This window comes from Pinus tabuliformis, chromosome 2_1 (assembly GCF_031772625.1).
Source record: "Pinus tabuliformis cultivar Carrire ecotype Pingquan chromosome 2_1, CPIR1, whole genome shotgun sequence".
NCBI classification, from domain to species: domain Eukaryota; kingdom Viridiplantae; phylum Streptophyta; class Pinopsida; order Pinales; family Pinaceae; genus Pinus; species Pinus tabuliformis.
Window position 1 is genome coordinate 593,201,720 of NC_142299.1, and position 27,010 is coordinate 593,228,729.

At 39.7% G+C, this 27,010-nt stretch overlaps 1 protein-coding gene across 1 annotated transcript; it reads left to right on the forward strand.

Annotated features, from left to right (window-relative positions):
• Nucleotides 1-18,353: 18,353 nt before the first annotated feature.
• Nucleotides 18,354-19,348, forward strand: LOC149201854 (WAT1-related protein At1g21890-like). The gene is made up of 3 exons (XM_089401390.1): nt 18,354-18,635; nt 18,777-18,928; nt 19,222-19,348. The coding sequence occupies exons 1-3, from the start codon at nt 18,354-18,356 to the stop codon at nt 19,346-19,348; spliced, it is 561 nt and encodes a 186-aa protein (XP_089257516.1).
• Nucleotides 19,349-27,010: the final 7,662 nt, after the last annotated feature.

Here is a 27,010-nt window from a genome sequence, read left to right on the forward strand (position 1 = left end):
CAGACAGTACGTATTACAAACGGTAAACCTCGGATTAACCATTGTCGAGGAGCCAGGGGTCACTTATCGGTAAACCTTGGATTGTTGTCGAGGAGCCGGTAAGGGGATTGAGCTTGCTACTCTGCCCTTGCGTGCTGTCGGAGTTTAGACTGTTCCCCCAGGTGTATTTGTTACTGTTGGTGACCTTAGTGACCATAATCTTTAGGGTTCTACCGAGGTGACGGTGGAGGGAAGGTCCCACTGTACCTAGAGCAGACGTCGGTTATACTCACTTGGATTTTCCGGGGGGTTCACTTCACTTCGAGACAGTTAAAGTGGAGGAACTTGTGCCGGTCTATTCATTAAGCAGGTTGCCGGGGTAACTGTTCCACCCGCCATTTCTGTACTGAATTCTGCAAGGTTGGGCTTCATCACCAACTAGTGTTTTCGGTCCGGAGAGCTTACTGTTTGTGTGTGGTTTGACTCCTAGATTTGATAGCGCGTGTTAATTTGTTTGTTTTTACTTTTAGAGACCATAGGTGTGAATTGTGAATTTTAGTTGTTAAGTTTGAATTGTGAATTGTTAATTTTAGTTTTAAATTGTTAATAAAATTCACTGAAGTTGAATATAATGGCAAATGTTCCGGAATTTATCAACCTAGGAACCCCTCCTAATGAGAATCCTAGTACTTTTCCTTACTTTGGAAATGTTGGTCCTCCTTATATGGCTACTTTGTCATTGCCTGGATTTACAATAGGATTACCGATATGGTTATTTTCAACATCATTGGCCAAAAATACTCCAATTGTTCCATCTCAACCGGATGCTTCACCTCAACAGAGTTCACCATCTCAACATCACCAACCTTCTGTTGACCCTTTACCTTCTTCGCCTAATCTTTCTTCCTCCATTTCTTCCTCTTCGCCTGGTAAAAGCCTTGATGTTAGTAACCAGGAGGCTAAGAAGAAGAAGAAAGGGAAGAAGAAGAAGAAGAAGAAGCAAGATAAGAAAGAAGTCAACCAACCAACCATGGGTGTAAGTGTTAGTTGTGTTGAGGAAAATTCCGACATGCATCGTAAACCCAAATACCCTTGCAGGCTTTGTAAGGGTGACCACTTCCTTGTCAATTGTCCTGGTATTCCAAAGGTCTTGGAAGTATGGTCAGAAAAATCTCATCAACTTTCCATTGATCCATCAACCAGTGATAGTCAGGTTCCTGGGAAAAAGGGTAAAGTTAGGTTTCCTTGTAAGTTATGCAAAGGGAGTCATCAAACTCACATTTGCCCTCACATGGATGAAGCCTCAACATTGTTGGAAAACCTTATTGTTCCACAGCAAGAATTTCCAACTGGTTACCGTAAACTTTCTCCCAACCTACCGTCAACTGACGGAGTGATTGATCTAAATTCAAGTACAGTCGATCACACTCTCCCATTGGAGAGTGAAACTCATGTCACTCAGGTTGATGATCCATTAGTTGATCAAGTGGTCGATTCAATTTCACATTCAGTCGATCACACTCTCCTTTTCGAGAGTAAATTTCATACCGCTGATGTTCTTCTTGTTACATCGGATTCTTCTATGCCGGGGGGCATTTCACCTGTTTCTACAGAACCCCCTCCAAGTACTGAGGTCTTTTCCTTTGATTGGAATAGACTGACAGAACCTCGTCTTCCTTCCTCCATCCCTTTCCAAATCATTGTCAAGGCTGGTGGTAGGGACATACATCGTACTCAGGTAGATGAAGGTGCTTCTGTTAGTATTTTATCCTCAGCTGTTTGGAAAGCTTTGGGTTCCCCTCAGCTTGCGCCTATTACGCAGAATCTGAAAGCTTTTAACAGAACAATTAGTGAACCTTTAGGGATCCTTCCTAAGTTTTCTATTACCTTGGAAGGTAAAACTGTTTGTGTTGATCTTATGGTAGTTCGAGGTCCCTTGGATTTCAATTTACTCCTTGGGCGAGACTATGTTTATGCAATGAAAGTTGTCGTATCGACACTCTTTCGCGTGATGTCTTTCCCTCACAATGGCAGTATTGTGACTGTAGACCAGCTTTCGTTCCCTATTCTTTTTTCAACTACCAATAATATGACACCCCTAAATGTTCCTGATTCTAAAGTGGTATCTACCCTGCCACGGGTTAATTATGTGGCAACCGGTCCCATGATTTCAGTTACCGATGTAAGTGAGCCTCTCACTGTTTGCTCATCTTCCTTTGATTTAGCTCCGGTAATTGACATGGAAAACTCTATGGGATTACTTGAACACGATGTTCTTATCCCTTTTGAGTCCCTTGACATGTGTTCCTTCCCAAGAAGTATTCTTCCTTCGGATGAAGACCTCTTGGAAGCCATGATCAAGGTGTGTCCATTGACATGTCTTTCCTCCAGTTGGAAGCCATGATCAATGTTACGAGGATAGTTTGTTCCTCTCTCAACCTCGTTAAAAAATGAAATTGGATGTCATGAGGACAGTTCTTTTACTGAGTCAACCTCATTAAAAAATGAATCAGCTAGTTTTTAGGTCATATAGATAGTTAGAAATTAGGATGTAATGAGGAAAGTTCCTTTTACTGTGTCAACCTCGTTAAAAAATGAATCAATTTTGAGGATAGTTCCTGTTACTGAGTCAACCTCGTTAAAAAATGAATCAGGTATGAGGAAAGTTCCTTTTACTGTGTCAACCTCGTTAAAAAATGAATCAATTTTGAGGATAGTTCCTGTTACTGAGTCAACCTCGTTAAAAAATGAATCAGGTATGAGGATAGTTCTTTTCTTGTGTCAACCTCTTTAAAAATGAAACAACTCCCTTTTCAAGTTAAATATTGAAAGTAAACCTTCATTTCATCCAGCCGGTTGAATGCAATGAAGCCTGGGGGGCATGTACCTCGCTTTGCATCATTATGCTGGGGGCATGCGAAATTTTTGAGCATAGTTCCTTGTCTTGTGTCAAGCTCGTTAACAAATGAAACAAGGGTAGGTTAAGTAGGTAGATTCTAGATAGTAGTCATGAGCATAGTTCCTTGTCTTGTGTCAAGCTCATTAAAAAATAAATCAAGGATTTTAGAGCATAGTTCCTTGTCTTGTGTCAAGCTCGTTAAAAAATGAATCAAGTTTTTAGAGTAAAGTTTTTGTTAGGTAGATTGTAGAGAGTAGTTATGAGCATAGTTCCTTATCTTGTGTCAAGCTCGTTTAAAAAATGAAACAAGGGTTTTGAGGATAGTTCTTTTCTTGTGTCAACCTCACTAAAAAATGAAACAACTCCCACAAGTCTTTCTCAGATCTTGAAAGTAAAGCTTCATTCCATCCACCTCATTGAATGCAATGCAGCTTGGGGGGCATGTACCTAGTTTTGCATCATTATGCTGGGGGCATGTGAACTTATAACAAGCATAGTTTTTCGTTTCAAGCTTGCGTAAACATGAAACCGAATCCGAGCATAGTTCTTTTCCTGTGTCAAGCTCGTTAAAAAATGAAACAAATCCTCCTCTACTTGAGTCGAGAGATTGACTAGATCTCATAAATGTTAAGTATTTAGGTTAGTTATTTCAGTTTTTTGCATAATTTTATTACAGTTTTAGGTCAAGTCTTTCAAATGATCTCGTAACTCAACCTTCATTTCATCCAACTGGTTGAATGAAATGAAGTTGGGGAGGCATGCACTCTAGAAGATATGCTTAGGGGGCATCAAGCACAGTTTTCTCTCTGTTTCAAGCTTGTGAAAAAATGAAACTACTTTGAAGCATAGTTTTTATCTGTTTCAAGATTTTGTAAAAATGAAACCTATCTCGAGTCAATTTCAGTTATTTTCAAGACTCGTTAAACTCATGAAAATACCGAGATTATTTTTCTATCTTTCATTCTCGTAAAACAAATGAAAATGCCGAGTTCTTTCCGTCTTTTCCTGCTCGTAAATTAAATTGAAAGTCGGCCATATGAGTACATTTTTATCCCTTTTTCGAACTCATTAAAACTTACGAAAAAGTGAAAACCATGAGTACATTTTTATCCCTTTTTCGAACTCGTTAAAACTTACGAAAAAGTGAAACCTCAGAGTCATCTTTTAAGCCCTTTTCTGACTCCTAAAATATGAAAAGATTGCCGAGCGTTTCTTTTACACTCGTTAAAACGGAATTAAAAGACGGTCCCCTTTTAGCTCTTTTCTGACCGTAAAATCAGGAAAAGATTGCCGGGTTTTTGTCGTTTCGAACTCGATAAGGAAATAAAACGACGTGTCCTTGATCGCTTTTTACTTTTCAGGTCGACGACACTATTATGAAAGTACTCCTTGGTCGCAAGATCAAGCGGTTCCCCCAGGTATTATTTTATACTTTTTCGGGCTTGAGGGACACAAATATACGAAAAAGTTCAACGTGGAGTCTCCTTTTGTTTTTTCAGACTCTCTAAAAATGAAAAACGCCAAGTTTCTCCTATACTGGGCTCGTTAAACTTTTACAGTAAAGGACCTGTTCAATTACAAACAGGAACGAACCACTCCTTCCTAGGGTTCGAATTTAAACTAGGTTGGACTCGTCCGAAGGATGAGCTTATAATCAAGCATATGTTATCCTCCTCAAGCTTGTTAAAAATAAAGAGGTACTTGCCAGAAATGGTGGGGGAAAAGAGAGAAGAATGAACCTGTTTGTTACCTTTTGTCTCAAAAGAAACTTTATTACCACTCTTGAACACGACACTTTTCATTCACCTGGGTTGGGAAATCTTTTACCTCACAGTTGACCAAACCACTTTGAAAGTCTTTAACCGGGTTTCAGGGATTAACTTTGAGTTATTCGTCACCAAGCCATCTGTCGTGTCGTTATGTGTTCAAGAGGTCTGCAAGCAAAACTTTCATCTGCAAAATACTTGTCATCCATTTGACCATCCCTGAGTCAGTCCTTACAGCAACATTTCTTCAACTTGAACAATGATTTCGTGTTGCGGGCTTGCCTGCAACGGGTCGCTTTCTATCGACATCGACACATTATCTAGAAAGATGACTTAGGAATCGACAGCACCTTGAAGTCTGCATGCATCAATGGCAGGTTTCTCGCCTTTGACGTCAGTTTACATCATTGACTTTCGATCAAAGGATTCCGTGAAGTGTTCGACATCAAAACATCTATTCACATTTCACGGTTGTGCTTGGTACTTTGAGAACCATTGACATTACTGGTGGTTTCTCTCACGCTTGTTAACAGTTTACATCATCGACTGGTAATCAAGTGGTTTCTAACATGTTCGACATCGAATCATTTAAATCACATGGCTAGAATCGTACCAATTCGGGAAGTAGAAGTGAAGACCCTGGATCTAGTTTCTACCATCCAGGCTGCGAGGAGTTTTGTATTCATTATCTATGTAGACTAATCATAAACAGATGGCTGCGTCCATACTGTATCTACAAAAGTCTATAAAAATGATGTACTGCAAGATCATTCCTGTATCAGAATAGTTAGTCCATTAGTTAAAGTTTTGAATCTGAGTATGGGAATGCCTACCTCAGTGATGATATAATCTTATCCATGTATTTTGAGTTGAAAATTGTAGGTTCCAACCAGGCCATCCACAAGACAATCCTTGAAATGATAAAGCGCTTCACCCTTCCTAGAATTACAAAACCCTAAATCTATTCCAGGCTTCGCACTTTAGGGGGCAATCTGTTACACTAAAAAATGTCACCATGACCACTTACAGTTAGTATGGCTCAAATCAACAGTCATGCTACCCTCTTAGGCAAGTCTTATGCCTCTGTTATCCATCTCAAACTCAAAGAAGAGAGAAAGTCTTGTAAAAAATATGTTTATCTCTGGGGTCGCAAGTTCTCTCTAGCCTCACCTGCGGGACGCTGACCATGTTCACAAAAGGTGCGTCCTTAGACGCTCTGTATGTTAAGGGACAGGTGCGTCCTTCTGTAAAAGGCAAAATGCGCGAGTTTCATCTTAAAAAAGTTACTTGTGGTTACTTCTAGAACTTTCTAGAGGTCGGTTTGATGATTTGGATGCGCCTCCAGTTGGTTCATGTATCTCTATTAAGGGGGAACTTATCCCATCAATAAGGGAGCTATCCCACCCAAAGAGGGGGATTATCCCATTGATGGTGGACCTGAATAACCTCTTTACAGCACTATAAATAAAGACATTGAGCCAGAGGGAGGGGAGGTTGGAGCTATACATTTTCTTTGGGTAAATGTTGCAGGAATTAGGACTCCCATTTAGAACCTTGTGAGGAGAGATTGTCTTTGCTTGATTCTACTTGGAAGTGGGTGAGCTTTGTCAAAGTAGAGGAAAACCCTTGATGGACCCTGGGAGGAACTTGCACAACACCAAGGCCAGGTTGTAAGAGTTTCTTTGTTTCGTTATTAATACAAACTGGCTCATTTTTCTCAATAGCTTGTGTTAATGAGTTATTTCATGTGTTCCTTGGTCTGCATGTTGAATATATGTTTTATTATATGAGATGTAAGTGCTTGGTAATTGTTTGATTGTTTGTGGTTGCAGGAATTGATGTGAAGGAGGAGCTCATCCGGATCGGCAAGGACGGACTACAACAACAGCGTTTTGGAATAAGGTAAGCCTAAACACTTGTAGTTTTCATGTTTTAAAAGGTGTATTTAGAGAAAGATCGCTCCATTTTGTCTTGTTTGTCGCTAGAGAGTTTAGACTCCTAGGGAGGTCAGTTGTGTCCGCACAATCGACTGTTTCCGTACGACACCTCTGGGCTGTTGAGGAACAGGGAGAGGAAAGATTCCAGAGAGAGAGAGCAGAGTGGAAAAAGTGGGTTAAGTCTGGTTGTGATCAGATAACCCAGCACAGTGGTGCATGAGTCTTGTTGAGGGCTGCAGGCCTGCAAGACGGCTCGGGGGAGAATCCAGTGCAAGTGGATCTCAAGGTTGGGAGGTTAAGAGCAAAATCGTTGCAGGTGAACTCTTGGAATAGGAGCGATAGTAGCAGACTACCAGGTATGTATCCTTAAATAGTTTAAATTGAGGCACAGGTAATGATGGCATACAGTTATATATACATATGCAGTGGTCTGTGTTTCTTTATTAAACTAAGAGAATATAGATATGTATATATATTTGCAGTTGCCTGTATTTTCCTTTAATGAGATAATGAAATACAGTTGTATATACGGTTGCCTGTATGTTTCTTTAATGAGTGAATAAAACTACAGTTTTATATAAATATATTCGGCTGTGAATCTTTTATGGAGTTAATGAGAAATACAGATATAAATGAAGTCATTCATTAGGCAGAAAACGGGGAGTAACCGTAACTGTAATCAAGAATTAAACACAAAACCTCGTCTGCAGGTCAGTGATTAAATTCACTATGTACAGACTTAAGTGCTTAGTAAGGAAATGCCAGAATAGACTTAGATCTAAAGTGATTATTAAATCGTAGAATACAACAAGAAGTAGATATGCAGCAGAGCGTATACAGAACCATAGGTTACGAACACATACGAAGAAAATAACCAGTTTCACTAAGCTCAAATCTTATTAACATACAGTTATGATGTCGTGCTCAGAGCCGAGACATTAACGAATAAAGCGAAAAGATTTATAAAGAAAATATTATTGAAGAACCGAGGCTCTGTAATAAACAAAGATGCCGTGTAAGCTGGAGTAAAAGAGACCATATCTAGCAGTGAAGGATTTGCTCATAGTTAAACCTCACACTATCATGTAAACCGTAAAGAACATCATATGGCCACGCGAATGTAAAGACACGTCTCATGGCCGTGTAAAGATAAGAGCATCATATAGCTGTGCGAATGGAGCGTTAACGCCACTCGCAAGCCAATAACCAGAGATTAACACTATTAGATCTTGAGCAAACTGAACAAGACATATTTACCATCTAACAGACTCAAACGATATTAACATGCAAACCAATATCTGTGTATGCGAGGAGGGTTTGACTTGCCTTCATTATTTCGAAAGCAAGCCGTAAACCCTGAGACCGCACCAGCATAACATAAACTGTGTAATATTTGCGAATATTGAAATAATTTAACTATAGTTCCATAAAGACTAGAGAAACCACGCAATATACAGGAGTCGACAAACATGTCAAACAGATCAAAATGTATTCATTACTGTAGTAAGCCCCGTAGGGTATAATTCTTTAAGGATAACAATGTTAAACAGTAGTAACAGTCATGTTGGGTAAACCCTGTAGAATGTATCTGCATGTGAATGGAAACATAACATTGAACTGTAATATTGATAACGAAGCTTGTTTACATAGCCGACGGGTAATAGTATAAACAAACATTAAACCCTCAATGGCCTGTAGCCGTAAACAAGAAACTATCTAACCCTCAGAGCTTCATGTATACAGGCTCGGTATGAGAAGGCCGCCCTGAGACACATGAATAACCATACATGAGTCTCGTTCTATCCATGGAAGATTTCCATTCCTTCCATAATAGTTATCCTACAGGGCAATGCATAACAGCATCGAGGACTCACCTGGATAAAACGCAGATTTGCAGAACCTCCTTCCTGACAGTGGAAGCCGTGGAGTCCAAACCCTCCTGCACAGAACAGTCACCATTATCAACTGTATCGGTGGTAAATCGAAGAATCAAAGAACTAATTAATACTCTGTCAAGCGTAAGACTGTAAACCTTTTTAAATTGCCATGGGCGAAATGCTCTCATACCTGTGCGAATGGCGGATCTGGTATGGTGGAGGGAGATGTCAGATGAGCCGAGGTTTGCCCGTGACGCAAATGGATCGAGACGAAAGAACCTGGCAGATAATATAATGTCAACCAAACCCTCAAAACAATCTGAGCCATCCGATTTGGAAGAGCGAACAGCATCGTTCGTTTGAGCGGGAGCATGGGCACGCAAACCCTAAAGTACAACCCTCTGCGTAATCACATGGCCGCACATGGTTCTCAGCCACCTGGCCACGGAACGGGTGAGTTGGATTAACACCCGCTCACCATGTGGCACCGTGTTTAATGAACCAGTACCCAACTCAATTAAGATTGTGCATAATGTTAGCGTGGGTTGGTGGAATGTATTATCAACGCATGACTATTAACGTGCGAGGGGCAAAACATAAACCATATATTATAATGCTTGAAACATAATATCTGCACTTATATTATAGCAAAGTACCATGATGACCTGTAAGGGGTTGGTAACATTAAAAAAAAAAATTAGGTTGGTATAAGTTAGATTTGGATCGTGACAATGTGGTATCAGAGCAGAGGTTTCAAAACTGTGGCCTCTGGAACAGCAAGATCATTTTATAATGTATATATATAAACAATGCAACTAATTGCCTTTCTTGTGTACTACCAGGAGAACCATACAGAGACAGCTACCTGCTAGCAGCTAATAGTAAGATGGAGGAAATGCCGGGAGCTGGCGGCATCCCTCAAGAAAATGCTGAACTGTGGGTACAGCTTGGTGCTGAGACACGCAGTACCAATCTGGCGATACTGCAAACTGTTCAGGAGCTGAAAGGTGAAATGGCGCGTTTACGAGAGGACAATGCGCGATTAACAATGGAACAAGAAAGAATACTGAAAAGCTTGTCAGATAAACAAAATCCACCCTTAGCCAGCCCTAGTGCAGAACAGCAAAGGGGCACTGAGGAACGGGATTACGCACCTGAGCTTTCAGAAGAACAGGAAGACCATTCTGATAATGTGCAAGAGCAGCGAACCTCCAAGCGACAGAAAGTGGAATTACAGGGAGAATTTCGAAAAATCAAACCTCCACTTTTCGATGGAGAGCAGGAAGAAGCAGCAGAAGCCTGGTTGATTAATATTAATAAATATTTTCAACTTTATGAATATGACCAAAATCTGAAGGCGCGGCTGGCTATTTTCCAGTTGCAGGGCAAAGCCACCTTGTGGTGGGAAGAGATTAAAATTGTGAAGGGGGTAAGTGAGCAAAGTATAACCTGGGAAAAATTTCAGAAATACTTCAAGGAGAGGTATTTAACTGAGCGCTTTTATGATGAGAAGGCGCGAGAATTCCATAACTTACGACTAGGACAGCAGTCCATGGACGAATTCATAAATCGCTTCACTTCTCTGCTTCGTTATGTGCCATATATAAAAGAGGAGAAGGCCAAGGTGCAGAGGTTCGTGAGTAGCCTACCAGCTTATATAAGGGAACGAATTGAGTTTGAAAATCCCCGAACTATGGATGAGGCAATTCGGAAGGCTAGAATTTGTTACCAGCAGAACAAACAAAAAGGAGAAGTTCCAAACAAGAAATGGAATGAAAGAAAAGGCAGCAGAGTTGCTGGAAACAACAAAGGCAGCCGTGGAAATGGTAGTAAAGGAGCTGGAAAGGGGCAGTTTAACAGAAGCACAAATAAGGGCACCTTCCGGGCTAAGCCAAGCGAGAGTAGGATCAGCGAACCACCTACTGGATCGGAGGTTGAGGGAACCAGACCTCCAGTTCAGTGCTGGGTGTGTGAAGGACCGCACTACGTTAGAAATTGTCCACAGCGTAAAAGAAATGATCAAATATCTCAAGTCCATGAAGCCTCAACTGTTGGGGATGTGGCGCGCAGCGTACCAAGGATCAATGCAGCATTAGAGGACCGGCAGGCGGAATACCAACCTTCCATGGTGGAATTCGAAGGTAAGATTTCAAACCTTTCTGTAGCTGTACTTATTGATCCAGGAGCTACTTTAAGTTATGTTAGTCCAAAAGTAGTGGAACACTATAAGCTACCACCAGAAAAGTTCAAAAACCCATGGTTGGTCCAGTTAGCTACGGGAGCCAAAAGGCGGGTTTTAGCTAAAGTTAATAACTGTTCTTTCAGTATAGCTGGACAGCCCGTAACGGCAGACCTGAATGTACTTCCGTTAGGCTCCTATGACATTCTTATTGGTATGGATTGGCTGGAAAAGCACTGGTCGTTGGTGAATTGCAAAACCAAGACCATATACTACAAAGATGATTTGGGGCAGCAGCAGGAATTGCAGGGAATTAAACATCCTGTTCAGATTCGACCTATCACTGCAACTCAGTTAGCTAAATGTATTAGAAAGAAATGTTAGATCTATGCCATACAAGTTGGCTATGCGAACCAGAAAGATAAGATGTCTGCATTAGACGATATTCCAGTGGTACATGAATTTACAGATGTCTTTCCTGAAGAGGTACCGGGTTTGCCTCCAAGAAGGGACATAGACTTCACTATAGAGTTAATACCGGGGGCAGCACCAGTATCGCGGGCACCGTACCGGATGAGCATACTAGAGTTAACGGAGTTGAAAATGCAGCTCCAAGAGCTGTTGGAGAAACAGTACATTCGACCCAGTGTGTCACCCTGGGGAGCTCCAGTATTGTTCGTGAAGAAGAAGGATGGGACCCTTCGCATGTGCATAGATTACCGGTAGCTGAATAAGCTCACGGTCAAAAACAAGTACCCTTTACCCAGAATAGATGAACTCTTTGATCAAGTGAAAGGAGCAAAAGTGTTTTCCAAAATTGATCTGCGATCTGGTTATCATCAGATCAGGATTAAGGATGAGGACATTGCCAAAACTGCTTTCCGGACACGCTATGGGCACTACGAATTTGTAGTGCTACCTTTTGGTTTGACCAATGCACCTGCTACTTTTATGTGCATGATGAATAGCGTGTTTCACAGGTTTTTGGACAAGTTTGTACTGATATTCATTGACGATATATTGATATATTCTCGTTCCCAACAGGAACATGAGGAGCACCTTAGATTGGTGTTACAAACTCTTCGGGAGCATCAGCTATATGCTAAGTTTAGCAAATGCGATTTCTTCAAAGAGGAAATTCAGTATTTGGGCCACGTGATTACGAAAGAAGGAATTGCAGTTGACCCCGAGAAGATAAAATCTATTATGGAATGGCCTATACCCAAAGACGTTGCTGATATCAGATCCTTTATGGGGTTAGCTGGCTATTACCGGAGGTTTGTGGAAGGCTTTTCTAGGATAGCCTATCCTATCACCTCATTGCAAAAGAAAGGAAAGATATTTAGATGGACAGCAGAGTGTCAACAGAGTTTTGACCGCTTGAAGCACCTCCTCACCACTGCACCCATCCTGAGGATCGCTGATCCTAATAAGGATTACGTGGTGTGCACCGATGCAAGCAAGGAGGGCGTGGGAGGAGTACTAATGCAGGAAGGAAAAGTAATAGCATATGAATCAAGGAAACTAAAAGAGCATGAGCAGAGATACTCTGCTTACGATTTAGAGTTAACTGCTGTGATTCACGCACTAAAGATGTGGCGACATTACCTTCTTGGGAAGAAATTTCTGTTGTTAACAGATCATCACAGTTTGACGCATTATTTCAGCCAACCTACCTTGAATGCGAGGCAAGGCCATTGGGCAGATTTTCTAAGTGGGTTTGACTTTGAAATAAAGCATTTAAAGGGCAAAGAAAATTGGGTGGCAGATGCCTTAAGTCGAAAGGTTCATTGCTTATGTGAACTTTCAGCCAGCAGGTGGCGGAGTTCGCTGGTTGAACAAATAAAAGCAGCAGCCAGTGACGACACTGAATATCAGCATTTAAAACAGCAGGTACAGCAATCTGATAATGGAAAGTTACAGCAAGGGTACACATTAGATAATGCTGGATTGCTGTGTTTTAATAAGAAAATGTATGTACCTGACTCAAATGACCTTAAGAAGCTGATTCTAGATGAGTTCCACATCAGCCACTACACTGGCCACCCAGGGTACCAAAAGATGGTCACGGCACTCAAGAAAGAGTATTACTGGCCAGGAATGAAGAAGCAGGTAGTGGAATACTTGGCAAGGTGTTTGGAATGCCAGCAAATTAAGGCTGAACATCAACACCCAGCGGGACTGTTGCAGCCTTTGCCTATTCCGGAATGGAAATGGGAAACCATTTCCATGGATTTTATAACCGGGTTACCACGAACAAAGAAGGGCAATGATTCTATTATGGTCGTGGTTGATAAATTGAGTAAAGCAGCGCACTTCATACCTGTGCAGTCCACTTACAAGGCGGTACAAATCGCACATCTCTTTATGCAAAATGTGTTCCGTTTGCATGGAATGCCAAAGGTAATCATATCAGACCGTGATGTGAAATTCACTTCCACCTTTTGGAGAACATTGTTTGCCGAGTTGGGCACTCGGTTGAATTTTAGCACGGCTTATCACCCACAGACCGATGGTCAAACTGAGCGAGTCAATCAGGTATTGGAAGACATGTTGAGGGCGAATGTGATGCTAAAACCTAGTCAATGGGAAGAGTATTTGCATCTGGTCGAATTTGCCTACAATAATGGGTATCATACCTCAACCCAGCTAAGTCCCTTTGAGGTCCTGTATGGGCGAAAGTGCCGCACACCCTCAAGTTGGGGTGGACTGGAGGATAAGCTGAGTTTGGGTCCGGAAATGTTAAAAGACATGGAAGATATGGTGAAGAGAGTGCGAGCAAATTTAAAGGCTGCACAAGACAGACAGAAAAGTTTCGCAGACAGGAAAAGAAGATTCACAGAGTACAATGTTGGTGACCATGTGTTTGTAAGGATTCAAACCAGAAGGAGCACACTGCAGTGGAGTGGGTGCGCCAAGCTGGCTCCTCGATACTTTGGACCGTTTCAGATTTTAGCTAGAGTGGGGCCTGTGGCCTACCAACGTGCTTTGCCCAGTCATATTAAGATTCACAATGTGTTCCATGTTTTTGTCCTAAAGAAATATGTGTATGACCCTAAACATGTTATTCAATGGCAAGATGTGCGGGTAAGAATTGATCCGGTTGTTTTGATTATGCAGCTATATTCAATAGGAAATTGATTATGTACTGGTTGTCTGCAGGTCGAACCGGAAGGCGAGGTCCTGGTCGAACCACAGAGCATTCTCGACCGGAGAGAAGTGCGGCTGCGGAAACGGGTTATTACCCAAATTAAGGTGCTGTGGCAGCACTATGGCCCTGAGGAGGCTACGTGGGAAGACGAGGAACCTTTCAGAAAGGCCTACCCGAATTTATTTAACGAGAATGGACATCGGGACGATGTCCAATCCCAGGGGGCGAAGATGTAATGACCCCGGTAACTTGTAATTCTAGATAATTACTGTGGTGAAAACAATATGAGTGGTAACTTGTTATTATTAAAAGACATTGTTAATTTTGAAAGTGAATATAATAGACTATTTTGCACATGTGTATTGATGAAATGCTGGCAGCCTCCAAAAGGAGGATTTTCTATTAAAAGAAAATAAATCAGTTATGAAACTGAAAAAACAACTGCCTCTCACCCAAGGAAAAGTCCTGGGAGGAAAACCTCTGGGCTGTTGAGGAACAGGCAGAGGAAAGATTCCAGAGAGAGAGAGCAGAGTGGAAAAAGTGGGTTAAGTCTGGTTGTGATCAGATAACCCAGCACAGTGGTGCATGAGTCTTGTTGAGGGCTGCAGGCCTGCAAGACGGCTCGGGGGGAGAATCCAGTGCAAGTGGATCTCAAGGTTGGGAGGTTAAGAGCAAAATCGTTGCAGGTGAACTCTTGGAATAGGAGCGACAGTAGCAGACTACTAGGTATGTATCCTTAAATAGTTTAAATTGAGGCACAGGTAATGATGGCATACAGTTATATATACATATGCAGTGGTCTGTGTTTCTTTATTAAACTAAGAGAATATAGATATGTATATATATTTACAGTTGCCTGTATTTTCCTTTAATGAGATAATGAAATACAGTTGTATATACGGTTGCCTGTATGTTTCTTTAATGACTGAATAAAACTACAGTTTTATATAAATATATTCGGCTGTGAATCTTTTATGGAGTTAATGAGAAATACAGATATAAATGAAGTCATTCATTAGGCAGAAAACGGGGAGTAACCGTAACTGTAATCAAGAATTAAACACAAAACCTCGTCTGCAGGTCAGTGATTAAATTCACTATGTACAGACTCAAGTGCTTAGTAAGGAAATGCCAGAACAGACTTAGATCTAAAGTGATTATTAAATCGTAGAATACAACAAGAAGTAGATATGCAGCAGAGCGTATACAAAACCATAGGTTACGAACACATACGAAGAAAATAACCAGTTTCACTAAGCTCAAATCTTATTAACATACAGTTATGATGTCGTGCTCAGAGCCGAGACATTAACGAATAAAGCGAAAAGATTTATAAAGAAAATATTATTGAAGAACCGAGGCTCTGTAATAAACAAAGATGCCGTGTAAGCTGGAGTAAAAGAGACCATATCTAGCAGTGAAGGATTTGCTCATAGTTAAACCTCACACTATCATGTAAACCGTAAAGAACATCATATGGCCGCGCGAATGTAAAGACACGTCTCATGGTCGTGTAAAGATAAGAGCATCATATAGCTGTGCGAATGGAGCGTTAACGCCACTCGCAAGCCAATAACCAGAGATTAACACTATTAGATCTTGAGCAAACTGAACAAGACATATTTACCATCTAACAGACTCAAACAATATTAACATGCAAACCAATATCCGTGTATGCGAGGAGGGTTTGACTTGCCTTCATTATTTCGAAAGCAAGCCGTAAACCCTGAGACCGCACCAGCATAACATAAACTGTGTAATATTTGCGAATATTGAAATAATTTAACTATAGTTCCATAAAGACTAGAGAAACCACGCAATATACAGGAGTCGACAAACATGTCAAATAGATCAAAATGTATTCATTACTGTAGTAAGCCCCGTAGGGTATAATTCTTTAAGGATAACAATGTTAAACAGTAGTAACAGTCATGTTGGGTAAACCCTATAGAATGTATCTGCATGTGAATGGAAACATAACATTGAACTGTAATATTGATAACGGAGCTTGTTTACATAGCCGACGGGTAATAGTATAAACAAACATTAAACCCTCAATGGCCTGTAGCCGTAAACAAGAAACTATCTAACCCTCAGAGCTTCATGTATACAGGCTCGGTATGAGAAGGCCGCCCCTGAGACACATGAATAACCATACATGAGTCTCGTTCTGGCCCATCGAAGACCACCATTCTTTCCATAATAGTTAACCCTACATGGCAATGCATAACAGCATCGAAGACTCACCTGGATAGAACGCGGATCTGCAGAACCTCCTTCCAGACAGTAGAAGTCGTAGAGTCCAAACCCTCCTGCACAGAACAGTCATCACCATCAACTGTATCAGTGGTAAATCGAGGAATCAAAGAACTGATTAATAATCTGTCAAGCGCAAGACTGTAAACCTTTTAAAATTGCCATGGACGAAATGGTTTCATACCTGTGTGAATGGCAGATCTGGTGTGGTGGAGGGAGATGTCGGATGAGCCGAGGTTTGCCCGTGACGCAAATGGATCGAGACCGAAGAACCCGGCAGATAATATAATGTCAACCAAACCCTCAAAACAATCTGAGCCATCCGATTTGGAGGAGCGATCAGCATCGTTCGTTTGAGCGGGAGCATGGGCACGCAAACCCTAAAGTACAACCCTCTGCGTAATCACATGGCCGCACATGGTTCTCAGCCACCTGGCCACGGAACGGGTGAGTTGGATTAACACCCGCTCACCATGTGGCACCGTGTTTAATGAACCAGTACCCAACTCAATTAAGACTGTGCATAATGTTAGCGTGGGTTGGTGGAATGTATTATCAACGCATGACTATTAACGTGCGAGGGGTAAAACATAAACCATATATTATAATGCTTGAAACATAATATCTGCACTTATATTATAGCAAAGTACCATGATGACCTGTAAGGGGTTGGTAACATTAAAAAAAAAATTTAGGTTGGTATAAGTTAGATTTGGATCGTGACAACATTGGCATATGGAAATTATATCCTGGGTTATGACGGTTGCATCAAGATTTTCACTGTAACATGAGGGAGATGTTTCTCCATAATGTTATGTTTATAAATGTTACTACAAACATGTGCCTCTGACCAAGTCCCAAACATACTGCTTTGGTATAATCCAGTTGCAACTTCCTGATAAACAAAGCCACAATTGTTGAACATGTTCACTACACCAGACAACAACTTATCCATTATATGAGACTCAATACGGGAAAGATATTGAATATCAGGTGTCGCATGGATATAACTTTGTGAATTTTCTAAAATTGTCCTTATCGTAAGGCATGAAACCTTTGGGTGCTACACCTTTACCTCCATATGACCTAGTTCCATGAACACTTGCTATTCTCTAATGAATACTGGTAGATCGGGTTCACTTGTGAAACAATGTTATGGCAGATACCTAGGCCGGAAGCTCCGAGGAACCTTTTCCTAGAACCTCATGATCAAAGGATGTGAAGTGGAGTTGGGCACTATTGGATGTTGGTAAAACAATCAGACCAAAGAAAAATGTCTTCAAAATATTTGATAGTTCTCAACTCAATACAACCCACCTCGTCATATCTCTTATCACTATACTTATCACATAATCTACTGAAATAACATCGTAATATTCCACATCTAGAATATCGTGTCATTCCTACTACTCTGCATACTATGTCATTTATTCGTCATCAAATTTTTATAATTTTTTCTGGAAGCTTCACTCATAAGTCCAGTCTTTCGTATAAGAAAATACAAGTAACATGAAAACAAGGCCTACCAACTCCGGCTTCTGGAATTTGGTATTTGGAATAGATTTACCAGCAATGTCCGACCAGTGTTACAATGCATTAATATAAATCAATTTTGATTGATTTTCTGTTACAGAATCGCGATCACTCATAATTGCTACATTCCAGGATTGCCCTACACTTCTTCCGCGTTTACTGCGGCAGCATTTAATCTTGTTCCCGTTTTATCTTTTGTAATAGCCACACTTCGAAGGTAGAAGTTGTTACGTTGATTTTACTATGCCAGATGAACTAAGTTTTGGAAATTGCACTGCATCCCAAGCCGTCAAATTCCATTCTATTTATCAAATGAATTCTGCAGCTCTTTAATTTACAATACTGCATGTCATGGGATTACCATTGGGCATGATGCTAATTCAACCTGCCTGTTTTACTAGACATGAGAAAGTGAATCCGAGAAGTTTAAGAGGACAAGCAAAAGTTGTGGGCACAGTTATAAGCGTTACTGGTGCAATGCTCATGACTTATACTGGGGACCCGAACTTCATTTTTTATCCCCTGGTGCGAAAAGCCATCAAATCTCTTACAAATCTAAGCCTAATATTGTACTAGGCTCCATCCTGGTTTTTGTGGCCGTTGTGGTTTGGTTTGCCTATATTGCTTTTCAGGTCATCCTTAAAACCTTTACTTACATTTCCAGTTTTATCTACCTATTCCATTGATATTATTCCGCTTATAATTCTTTCACTGTCAATGGTATGATTGGTGAAACTCAACACAGGCACATGTGATCAAGCTGTGAGCTTAAGTAGATGGTAGATTTACTGAATATTCTGGGATCCGAGAGACATGGAAGTGGTCAAAAAATTGACAGTTTAACAGCGCCCATGTCCATCAGATCTGGAAGTATTCCAGAAATCTACAATCGACTTAAGGATGGCCTCAAAAGGTACCCGGCTCAGCTATCATTAACAACACTCCTGAATGTTGTTAATGCAGTAGAATCAGCTCTGCTTGGTATTATTTTCGTAAGTAAGAAGTCGAATGTATGGCCTATGGGATGGATTATTGATCTTCTTAGTATTGTATATGCGGTAAGCATCATGATACTCAACACAAATTGTTTGTTGGAAGAAAAAGTTGTTACGACATAACAGATTAAATACAGCAGCAACACATTAATTAGAACAATCCTTAGTACATGGTTTGATTGATAAATACATTCAATGTTTCAGGGCATGGTAGGTTCTTCAGTGGTGATTTTTTTGATAGCTTGGAGCATAAGAAAGAGAGGGCCTGTGCTCGTAGCAATATTCAACCCACTAGCCACGATTTGCACTGCAATCATGGAGCTTCTCATTATTCATGTGAATCTCCATTTGGGAAGGTGAGCAACAATATATTTCGATCATTTCCATTTATATTTATCATGCAGCGATTGAAATATTACTCAAAAATAGCGTATTTGACCTCATCCCTGCACATGACCACTTCTGATTTTGTAAAGATTCGAAACAGTGTGTATCCTGTTGATGTTGACGCTGAAAATGTGTAGTGCGGTGAACGCAATTCTGATCTAGTGATATTGATGCTGAATACTTGTAGGGTGGTGGGTGCAATTTTGATTATTCTGGGACTTTATAATTCTGATCTAGTGATATTGATGCTGAATATTTGTAGGGTGGTGGCTGCAATTTTGATTATTCTGGGACTTTATACTACGCTCTGGGGCAAAGCAAAGGACGTGAAAGCCCCATGCGATGGCGAAGACTCTAACAGTAATATTTCGACAGGAATACCAAAATAGCATCGCAAAGATGAAGTGGATTCATTAAATATTTATGTCAACGTTTCCTAATTAATCTGAATAGTGTATTTGAGGAAATGGTTTCTTTATGCAGTTCAATTGGGAATCTGGCTGAAGTGTTTTAATTATGGAGGCAGAATATTATTTAAAACAGGTTCAAAACTCATTGATTAAGAGCCAAACAAGAATTATATAACCTTTTTCCAGTTAATATTATTAGAACAGGTTCAAAACTCATGGATTAAGAGCAAAACAAGAATTATATAACCTTTTTCTAGTTAATGGTTCAGATAAAGAGTTTATTTGAAGAACTCGTTTTTTTTAAGATTTAAATCCTATATAATATATTCACTTTCTATTTATTATTACTTGAGATTATCTGTTTATCATTTTTATTTATTGTAATGGTTATTTATTGTAATGGTGCAATGTAAGTAGGTAAACAATTTTAAATATCACTTTATTTAAAATAAAAAATAAGAAAAATAAAAGTGATACCTTAGTATCTGGATGATTGTAAACATTTAAATATTGGCTCAATTAATAATAAAAGGTTAAAGTAGTAAAAATAATAAAATTCAATTTGTTATATTTTGATTTTGTTTTTAACTTGTAAATAGGAATTGTTACAATACCACGGGCCTTATCACAACTTATCAATACCACATGCCCAAAAACTATAACTTATTTCACAACCAAAATATTTTATAACAATACAAGATTATTAACCATGGATATTCATCCCCACTTTACCATGGATATTATTAACTTGTAAAAAATAGGCTTTGTTACAATACCATGGCCCAATACCATGGCTTATCAACACCAGATGCCCAAAAAATATAACTTATTTCACGATCAAAATATTCTATATCATTATGAAAATATTCTTAACCATGGATATTCACCCCCACTTTACCATATGTATTATTAACTTCTAAATAAGATTTGTTACAATACCATGCCTTATCAATACCACATGCACAACAAACATAACTTATTTGGTAATCAAAATATTTTATAACAAGATGAAAAGATTTTTAACCATGGATATTCACCCACACTTTACCATGGATATTATTAACTTGTAAACAAACTTTGTTACAATACCACGGCTTATCAATACCACATGCTCAAAAAGCATAACTTATTTAAGAATGGAAATATTTTATAACAATATGACACAATTCCTGACCAGGGATATTGATCCCCATTTTTCCATTGACATTATGAAATTATGAATAGGCTTTGTTAAAATACCATGGGTTATCTGATCCAAATTGGATCCATAAAAAAATTCTCAAAGTGCTATGACTGTATCAAAATCATGACAAACTTCAAAACTTGTGAACAAAGAGCTATCAAGAAGACCTCTGGACAGTGGCAGTTTGTAGCCAGCAAGGAACGACAAGGACCTCAGTCAAAGTGCACTGACCGGGGCCTATGGAGACCGCGCAAGACTCAAACTGGCAGTTAGGAAGTCTGGATCAGAAAACAGAGGCCGATTCTGATGCGTGATTAGTGCTTCATTGGGAAAAACCCCTTGAGAAGGAAAATCCCCGAGCACTCAGTCGCATGGGAAGCCGAGAAACCGTAGGGAAAGCGCTAGGGAAAAAGGCAAGCCACCTGCTCCAAAACCGACAGAATATCGGAGGCATGCTGGGCAGTAAGCGATTTTGGTACGGAACGAGTGATTCCATACATTGCACGACGCGTGTCCAGCGGATGACAGAGAAAACCGCCTCTCATTGTGGGCTAATGGTTGAGCAAGTCAACCGCGTGATAAGAATGAACACCATAGGATCTGGGGGCTCCAGATCTGACAGTGGAGATTGCGCCCGATGAGAAACCGGATCTGAAGTGAAAATAAACTACGGCACATAAACTTTGAAGTCTGATTTGACTGCTGAGTTGGAGGATGAATCATTACATAGCGTAACTGAAATACCGAACTATTTGAGTAAGAGCTGGCGCAGTTCGCGAGGGGACAAGTGGTCGCTTCCCTGTGAGACATTTGCAATGATGCAGAGGCAGGGAACTCCAAGCAAACAACAATAGACAATCTGAAGGGGCGGAAGAGGAAGCGAATAGTCATGAGCCATATTGGCTTTAAGCCATGAACGGACACAGACAGAAACAAAAGAGAGCGCAAAGAGAGCACTGTAAGAAAGAAGGATACAATGAGACATAGAGAAAAAATAGAGATTAAGCAAGAAGCAGAAAAAAGAGAGCCAAGCTAACCTGCAGAGTAAAGTAGCATCGGGCAGAAAGAAGGCTTGAGAGGTTCGAGCAATCCCTGAGAGGATATCTGTCGAGAATTGGGTACCAAATTGGACTCATCCCATTCAAGACCAGTTGAGGTCAAGACTTGGCAAGGAAGAGTCTGTGCACTCTAGTGGCTTAAGGAATCCAAGAACCACCTTGCTAAGAATCATCTGTTTCAAAAGACTCAAATTGAGCTCCTCATTGTAAAAACTTTGTTTTAAAGACATAATAAGAAAAGGCCACCACTCAAAGTTGGACCGGAGATGTAGCCCAAGAGGATTGGGTGAACTCCTTATTAATTTGTTGTGTTCTTGTGTTTTCTTATTGTGTTTCTCTTGCCGCTTTCCATTTTCCAGTGTCTATGTATTTTGTAATTTGATCAATCTGTTGCCTAAGATAACATAGACACACACCAGCACATGAGTCTGTAATACCTTCATTAATTAATTAATTAATTAAGATCACTCAAAAGTTATTTTCAGATCAACTGGTATCAGAGCTCAGGGTTGTTAAGGTTAGACAAGATTGTGTTGGATTTAGCTGTTGAATGCTAACTAGATCAAAGCTCAATTTAAGAGAAGGAGAGTTGGTAGAAAATAATCCTGAAATTGGGATAGTCTATCCTCGGAAGACTATGTCAGAGGAAGGTTCTATGGGGCCAGACCCTCAATTCATAGATAGTTTCCTAGCCATCAATTCCATGGTAGAGGAAATGTGTAGGGACTTTAGAAAAAAAAAAGATGAAGATTCATCAGCCTCCAAACAAGACAAAGGAGAAGATGAGTCTCACTTCCATTCCCACTCAAAAGGCAAGGGGAAAGAAGAAAGCTTTCTCACACCTCCTAATAGCCCTGAACATAAAAAGAAGGCATCTTTGATTAAACTAGATTTCAAATTTGATTTACCTATATATGATGGAGAGTTGAATGTAGAAAAGTTGAACAATTGGATTAGACAAATTGATGTTTATTGCAGAGTGTAGAATATCAATTCAGAAAAGAGCAAGATTCAGCTGGCAAGCCTACACCTTGGAGGCACTGCCTTGGTTTGGTGGGAAGGCATGACCCACGCTGACTTGAAGAGACATGGTAAGAGTATGTCTGTTTGGAGTGAATTTGTTTCTGCAATCAAAAAGTAGTTCTATCCATTGGCCTACATGCAGCAAGCCATGATGAGCTGGTAAACTCTTCGACAATTGAAAGGTCAAAGTGTGCAGGGATACACTCAAGAATTTAGAAAGAGAGCATTGATTCTAGGAATCTCATTAGACTCACCTGAGACTCTGTTGAAGTACATTGGTGGTCAACACAGCTACATGAGGCATACTATCCTCATGTTTAATCCCACTAGTATAGATGAGGTATCCATACAAGCTACTCATCTAGAAGCTAGAGGAATGAATGGAAGTCCAGAAGTTGGGGGATCATCCCAACCCACTGCAAGCAAGAATAAGGAGAAAGGAAAGCAGAAATGGAAAGCAAGGAAGGCTAACAGTACACAGTAAAGTAAGGCTTCATGCACTCGTTGTAAAAAGGATGAGCATGATGATGAGCACTGTTGGATTTTGCATCCAGAGCTGAGACCTAAGAAGTTCAAGGGAAAGAAGAAGAAGACTGCTACAGCTATTTAAAAAGACTTGGGGTCAGACTCAGGAGATGAAACAACTATTGCAGCCATAGGTATAAGAGGTAAGAGTTTTGAAGCGTCTACTAGTAATTCTACTATTGATGAAGAAAATGAGAGAAAAAGACATGAGCTTTTCCATATTTGAGTTATTTCCAAACATCAAAAGATTGATACTTTGTTTTATAGTGGCTCACAAGTAAATTTAATTTCTGAAGCAGTTGTAAAGAAGTTGGGATTAGTGACTACACCTCACAAGAAACCATACCCGTTAGGATGGTTAAATGATAAAGCACAACTACAAGCGACTAGACAATGCAAACTCAAATTTTCTTTTGGGTCAACATTTGTAGATGAGGTTGAGTTAGACATAATTCCTTTGGATATATGTGGAATTGTTTTAGGATGTCCTTACTTGTATGACATAAAAGCTATTTTCTATATAGATGAGAAAAAGTGTCTACTTGTTAAAGATGGAATCGAATACTTTTTAAGAGCTCATAAGCTCAAGAATAATTATACTCTCATAAATTCAGGGCAGATGAAAAGAATGATAAATTCATGCAAACAACTATTATTGATGATTGTAAAGGAAAAGAAACCTGATAAAACCAATGTATTTGAAGGCCGTAATATAAAAAACAAGCTGATATAGAAAAGGTTGTTTCAGAGTATGATATCTTGTTTCAATAACCTAAAGGTTTGCCACCCAAAAAGGAAATAGTGCATGATATTATTTTGCAGCAAGATGCTCCATTGCCTAACATTGGAATGTACAGGTTGTCCGCTTTAGAGAACACAAAAATAAAGAAGCAAGTGTAGGAGTTGCTCGAGAAAGGGTTCATCAGACCTAGCACATCACCATGTGGGTCACCAATCATTTTGGTGAGAAAGAAAGATGGCTCGTGGAGAATGTGCAATGATTACCGAGCATTGAATAAGATAACAATAAAAAAATTGTTATCCCCTTCCTCACATCGATGATCTTTTAGATCAATTGAAAGAAGCTGTTTATTTTTCCAAGCTAGACTTGCATAGTGGATACCATCAGGTCAGAGTTGTAGAACAAGATGCATGGAAGACTACTTTGAAAACAAAGCAGGGATTGTATGAGTGGTTGGTTATGCCTTTTGGGTTAACTAATGCTCCTGCTACTTTCATGAGATTAATGAATGATGTACTCAGACCTTTTCTTGATGATTTTATTATTTTGTATCTGGATGACATTCTGATATTTAGCAAAATATGGGAAGAACATTTAAAGCATGTTAAGCAGACACTAGATGTTTTGAAAAGAGAAATTTTTTTTGTTAAACTCTCAAAATGTGAATTTGGCAAAACATCTTTGAATTATTTGGGACATATAGTAGGGGGTGGTGAATTGAAGATAGATCCCTTTAAGGTGGCAGTCATTGTGAACTGGCCTAAACCCAAATCTGCTACAGAAGTTAGAAGCTTCTTAGGAGTAGCACAATATTGGAGGAAGTTCATTTCTAACTTTTCCTCAATTGCAGCTCCCTTACATGCCTTAACAGGATTGAACAAAGTGTTTCAGTGGGGAGGAAAATAACAGAAAGCCTTTGACATCTTGAAAGAAAATATTAGTACAACACCTGTACTAGCACTGCCTGATCTTCAAAGACCATTTGAGATCCAAATGGATGCCAGTGACTATGCCATGGGAGCAGTGTTGACACAACACGGTAAACCAATATGTTGTCATTCCAAGACATTTAATGCTGTAGTAGTTAACTATCCTACATATGATAAAGAATTGTATGCATTAGTACAGAGTGTGAAAAAGTGGAAACATCAGTTAATGGGCAAAGAGACAATAATACATATTGATCATCAACCACTTCAATATGTACACTCCCAAACTAAGTTGTAGTAATCAAGGCACTATAGATGGATGGGTTTTCTACAACAGTTTCATTTAGTCATTAGATATAAAAAGGGCATACATAACAAAGTTGCAGATATGTTATCTAGACCCATTATAAATGCATCTACTATACTTAAGCATAATTCTGTGTTACATGCGAGTTACATTGAACAATGTGCTCAAGATATAGACTTTAAAGATGTATATGCAACTTTAAGTCAAGGAAAATGAGTAGAAGAATTGGATTATCATGTAAAGGACTCACTCTTATACCATTGTGGGAAGTTATGCATTCCACAAACTGAAAGAGTAAAGATAATTCGAGAAGCACACACTTATCTAATATCGGGTCACTTTTGGGTAAGTAAAACAGTTGCACAGCTACAAATATTTTGTTATTGGCAAAAAAATGAACGAGACAGTTTCTAGATATGTAAGAGTGTGTACTATGTGTGCAAAAAGCAAGCCCAACAATAGAAAAGTACGCTTGTACACTCCATTACCAATTCCTTCTCATCCTTGGGAAAGTGTTTCCATGGATTTTGTTGGAGGACTACCTAAATCTAGGAAAGGTCATGATTATATGTATTTTTTTGTGGATAGGTTCAGCCAAATGTGTATTTTAATACCTTGTAATAAAAAGATTACAGCTGAACAAACTGCAAAACTATTCTTTCAACATGTATGAGTTCATTTTGGATTACCCACTTCCATTGTATTTGATTGAGACACCCGATTTGTGGGAAAGTTTTTTTCAAGTCTATGGGAACTGATGGACACCAAACTGAAAAAGAATAGCTTTCCATCCACAAATTGATGGCCAGACAAAAGTAGTTAATAGGACAGTGATCCAATTACTCATGGGATGTTGCAGAAAACATCCTAAGTTTTGGGATGAACATTTATGTTATGTGCAGCATACTTACAACAGAGCAAAAGATTCTTCTACACAAAGATCTCCTTTTGAAACCTGTTTTGGTTTCACACCAAGGTCTCCTTTGGATTTTGTCTTTGGTAAAGATACCACGGCTGAGGGACACAGTGATGTGGATAGGGAAACTAGGTTCATTGAACAGATCCAAGAGATCCACCAGGCAGTACAGGAATAGCTGGAAAAGAGCCAAGCCAAATACAAAGCAAGGCATGACAAGCATCGGATGTAGCATAGTTTCCAAGTTGGTGACCAAGTCTGGCTACATATCAGTAAGGACAAGATGCAAGGTGAAGGTAAAAAAATAAACCCTATTAGGTATGGACCCTTTAAGATACTTGAGAAGATTGGTGAGAATGACTTTCACCTCGATCTACCAGCTTACATGTACATCTACTCAGTCGTAAATGCAGATTGCTTGAGATCGTTTGAACCTTCACTAATTGAAGATCCCGAAGAGTAGAGTCAATTTCCTTCTATTGATGACTTGTTACCTTAATATCTTAATGAATTGCAGGAAGACACAGTTATGGATAGGAAGGTGAGGACGACGTGCAGGGGAGATGTTGAGTACCTCAGAGTTGGGCTCAAGGGTTCAAAGCTGAGCAGTGCAAAGTGGATAGAGATTAGACAAGTGAGACAATTGTACCCTCACTTAGTTGTGCTTGAAAAGCAACTTTTGGTGTTCCAAAAACTTTTTCAGTGGCAAGGCCATGATCTGAATTGGATCCATAAAAAAATTCTCGAAGTGCTATCACTGTATCAAAATCATGACAGACTTCAAAACTTGTGAACAAAGAGTTATCAGGAAGACCTCTAGACAGTGGCAGTTTGTAGCCAGCAAGGAACAATGACGACCTCGGTTTAAGCACACTGATCGAGGCCCATGAATACCATGCATGACGCAAACTGGCAGTTAGGAAATCTGGATTGGAAAACAGAGGCCGTTTCTGATGTG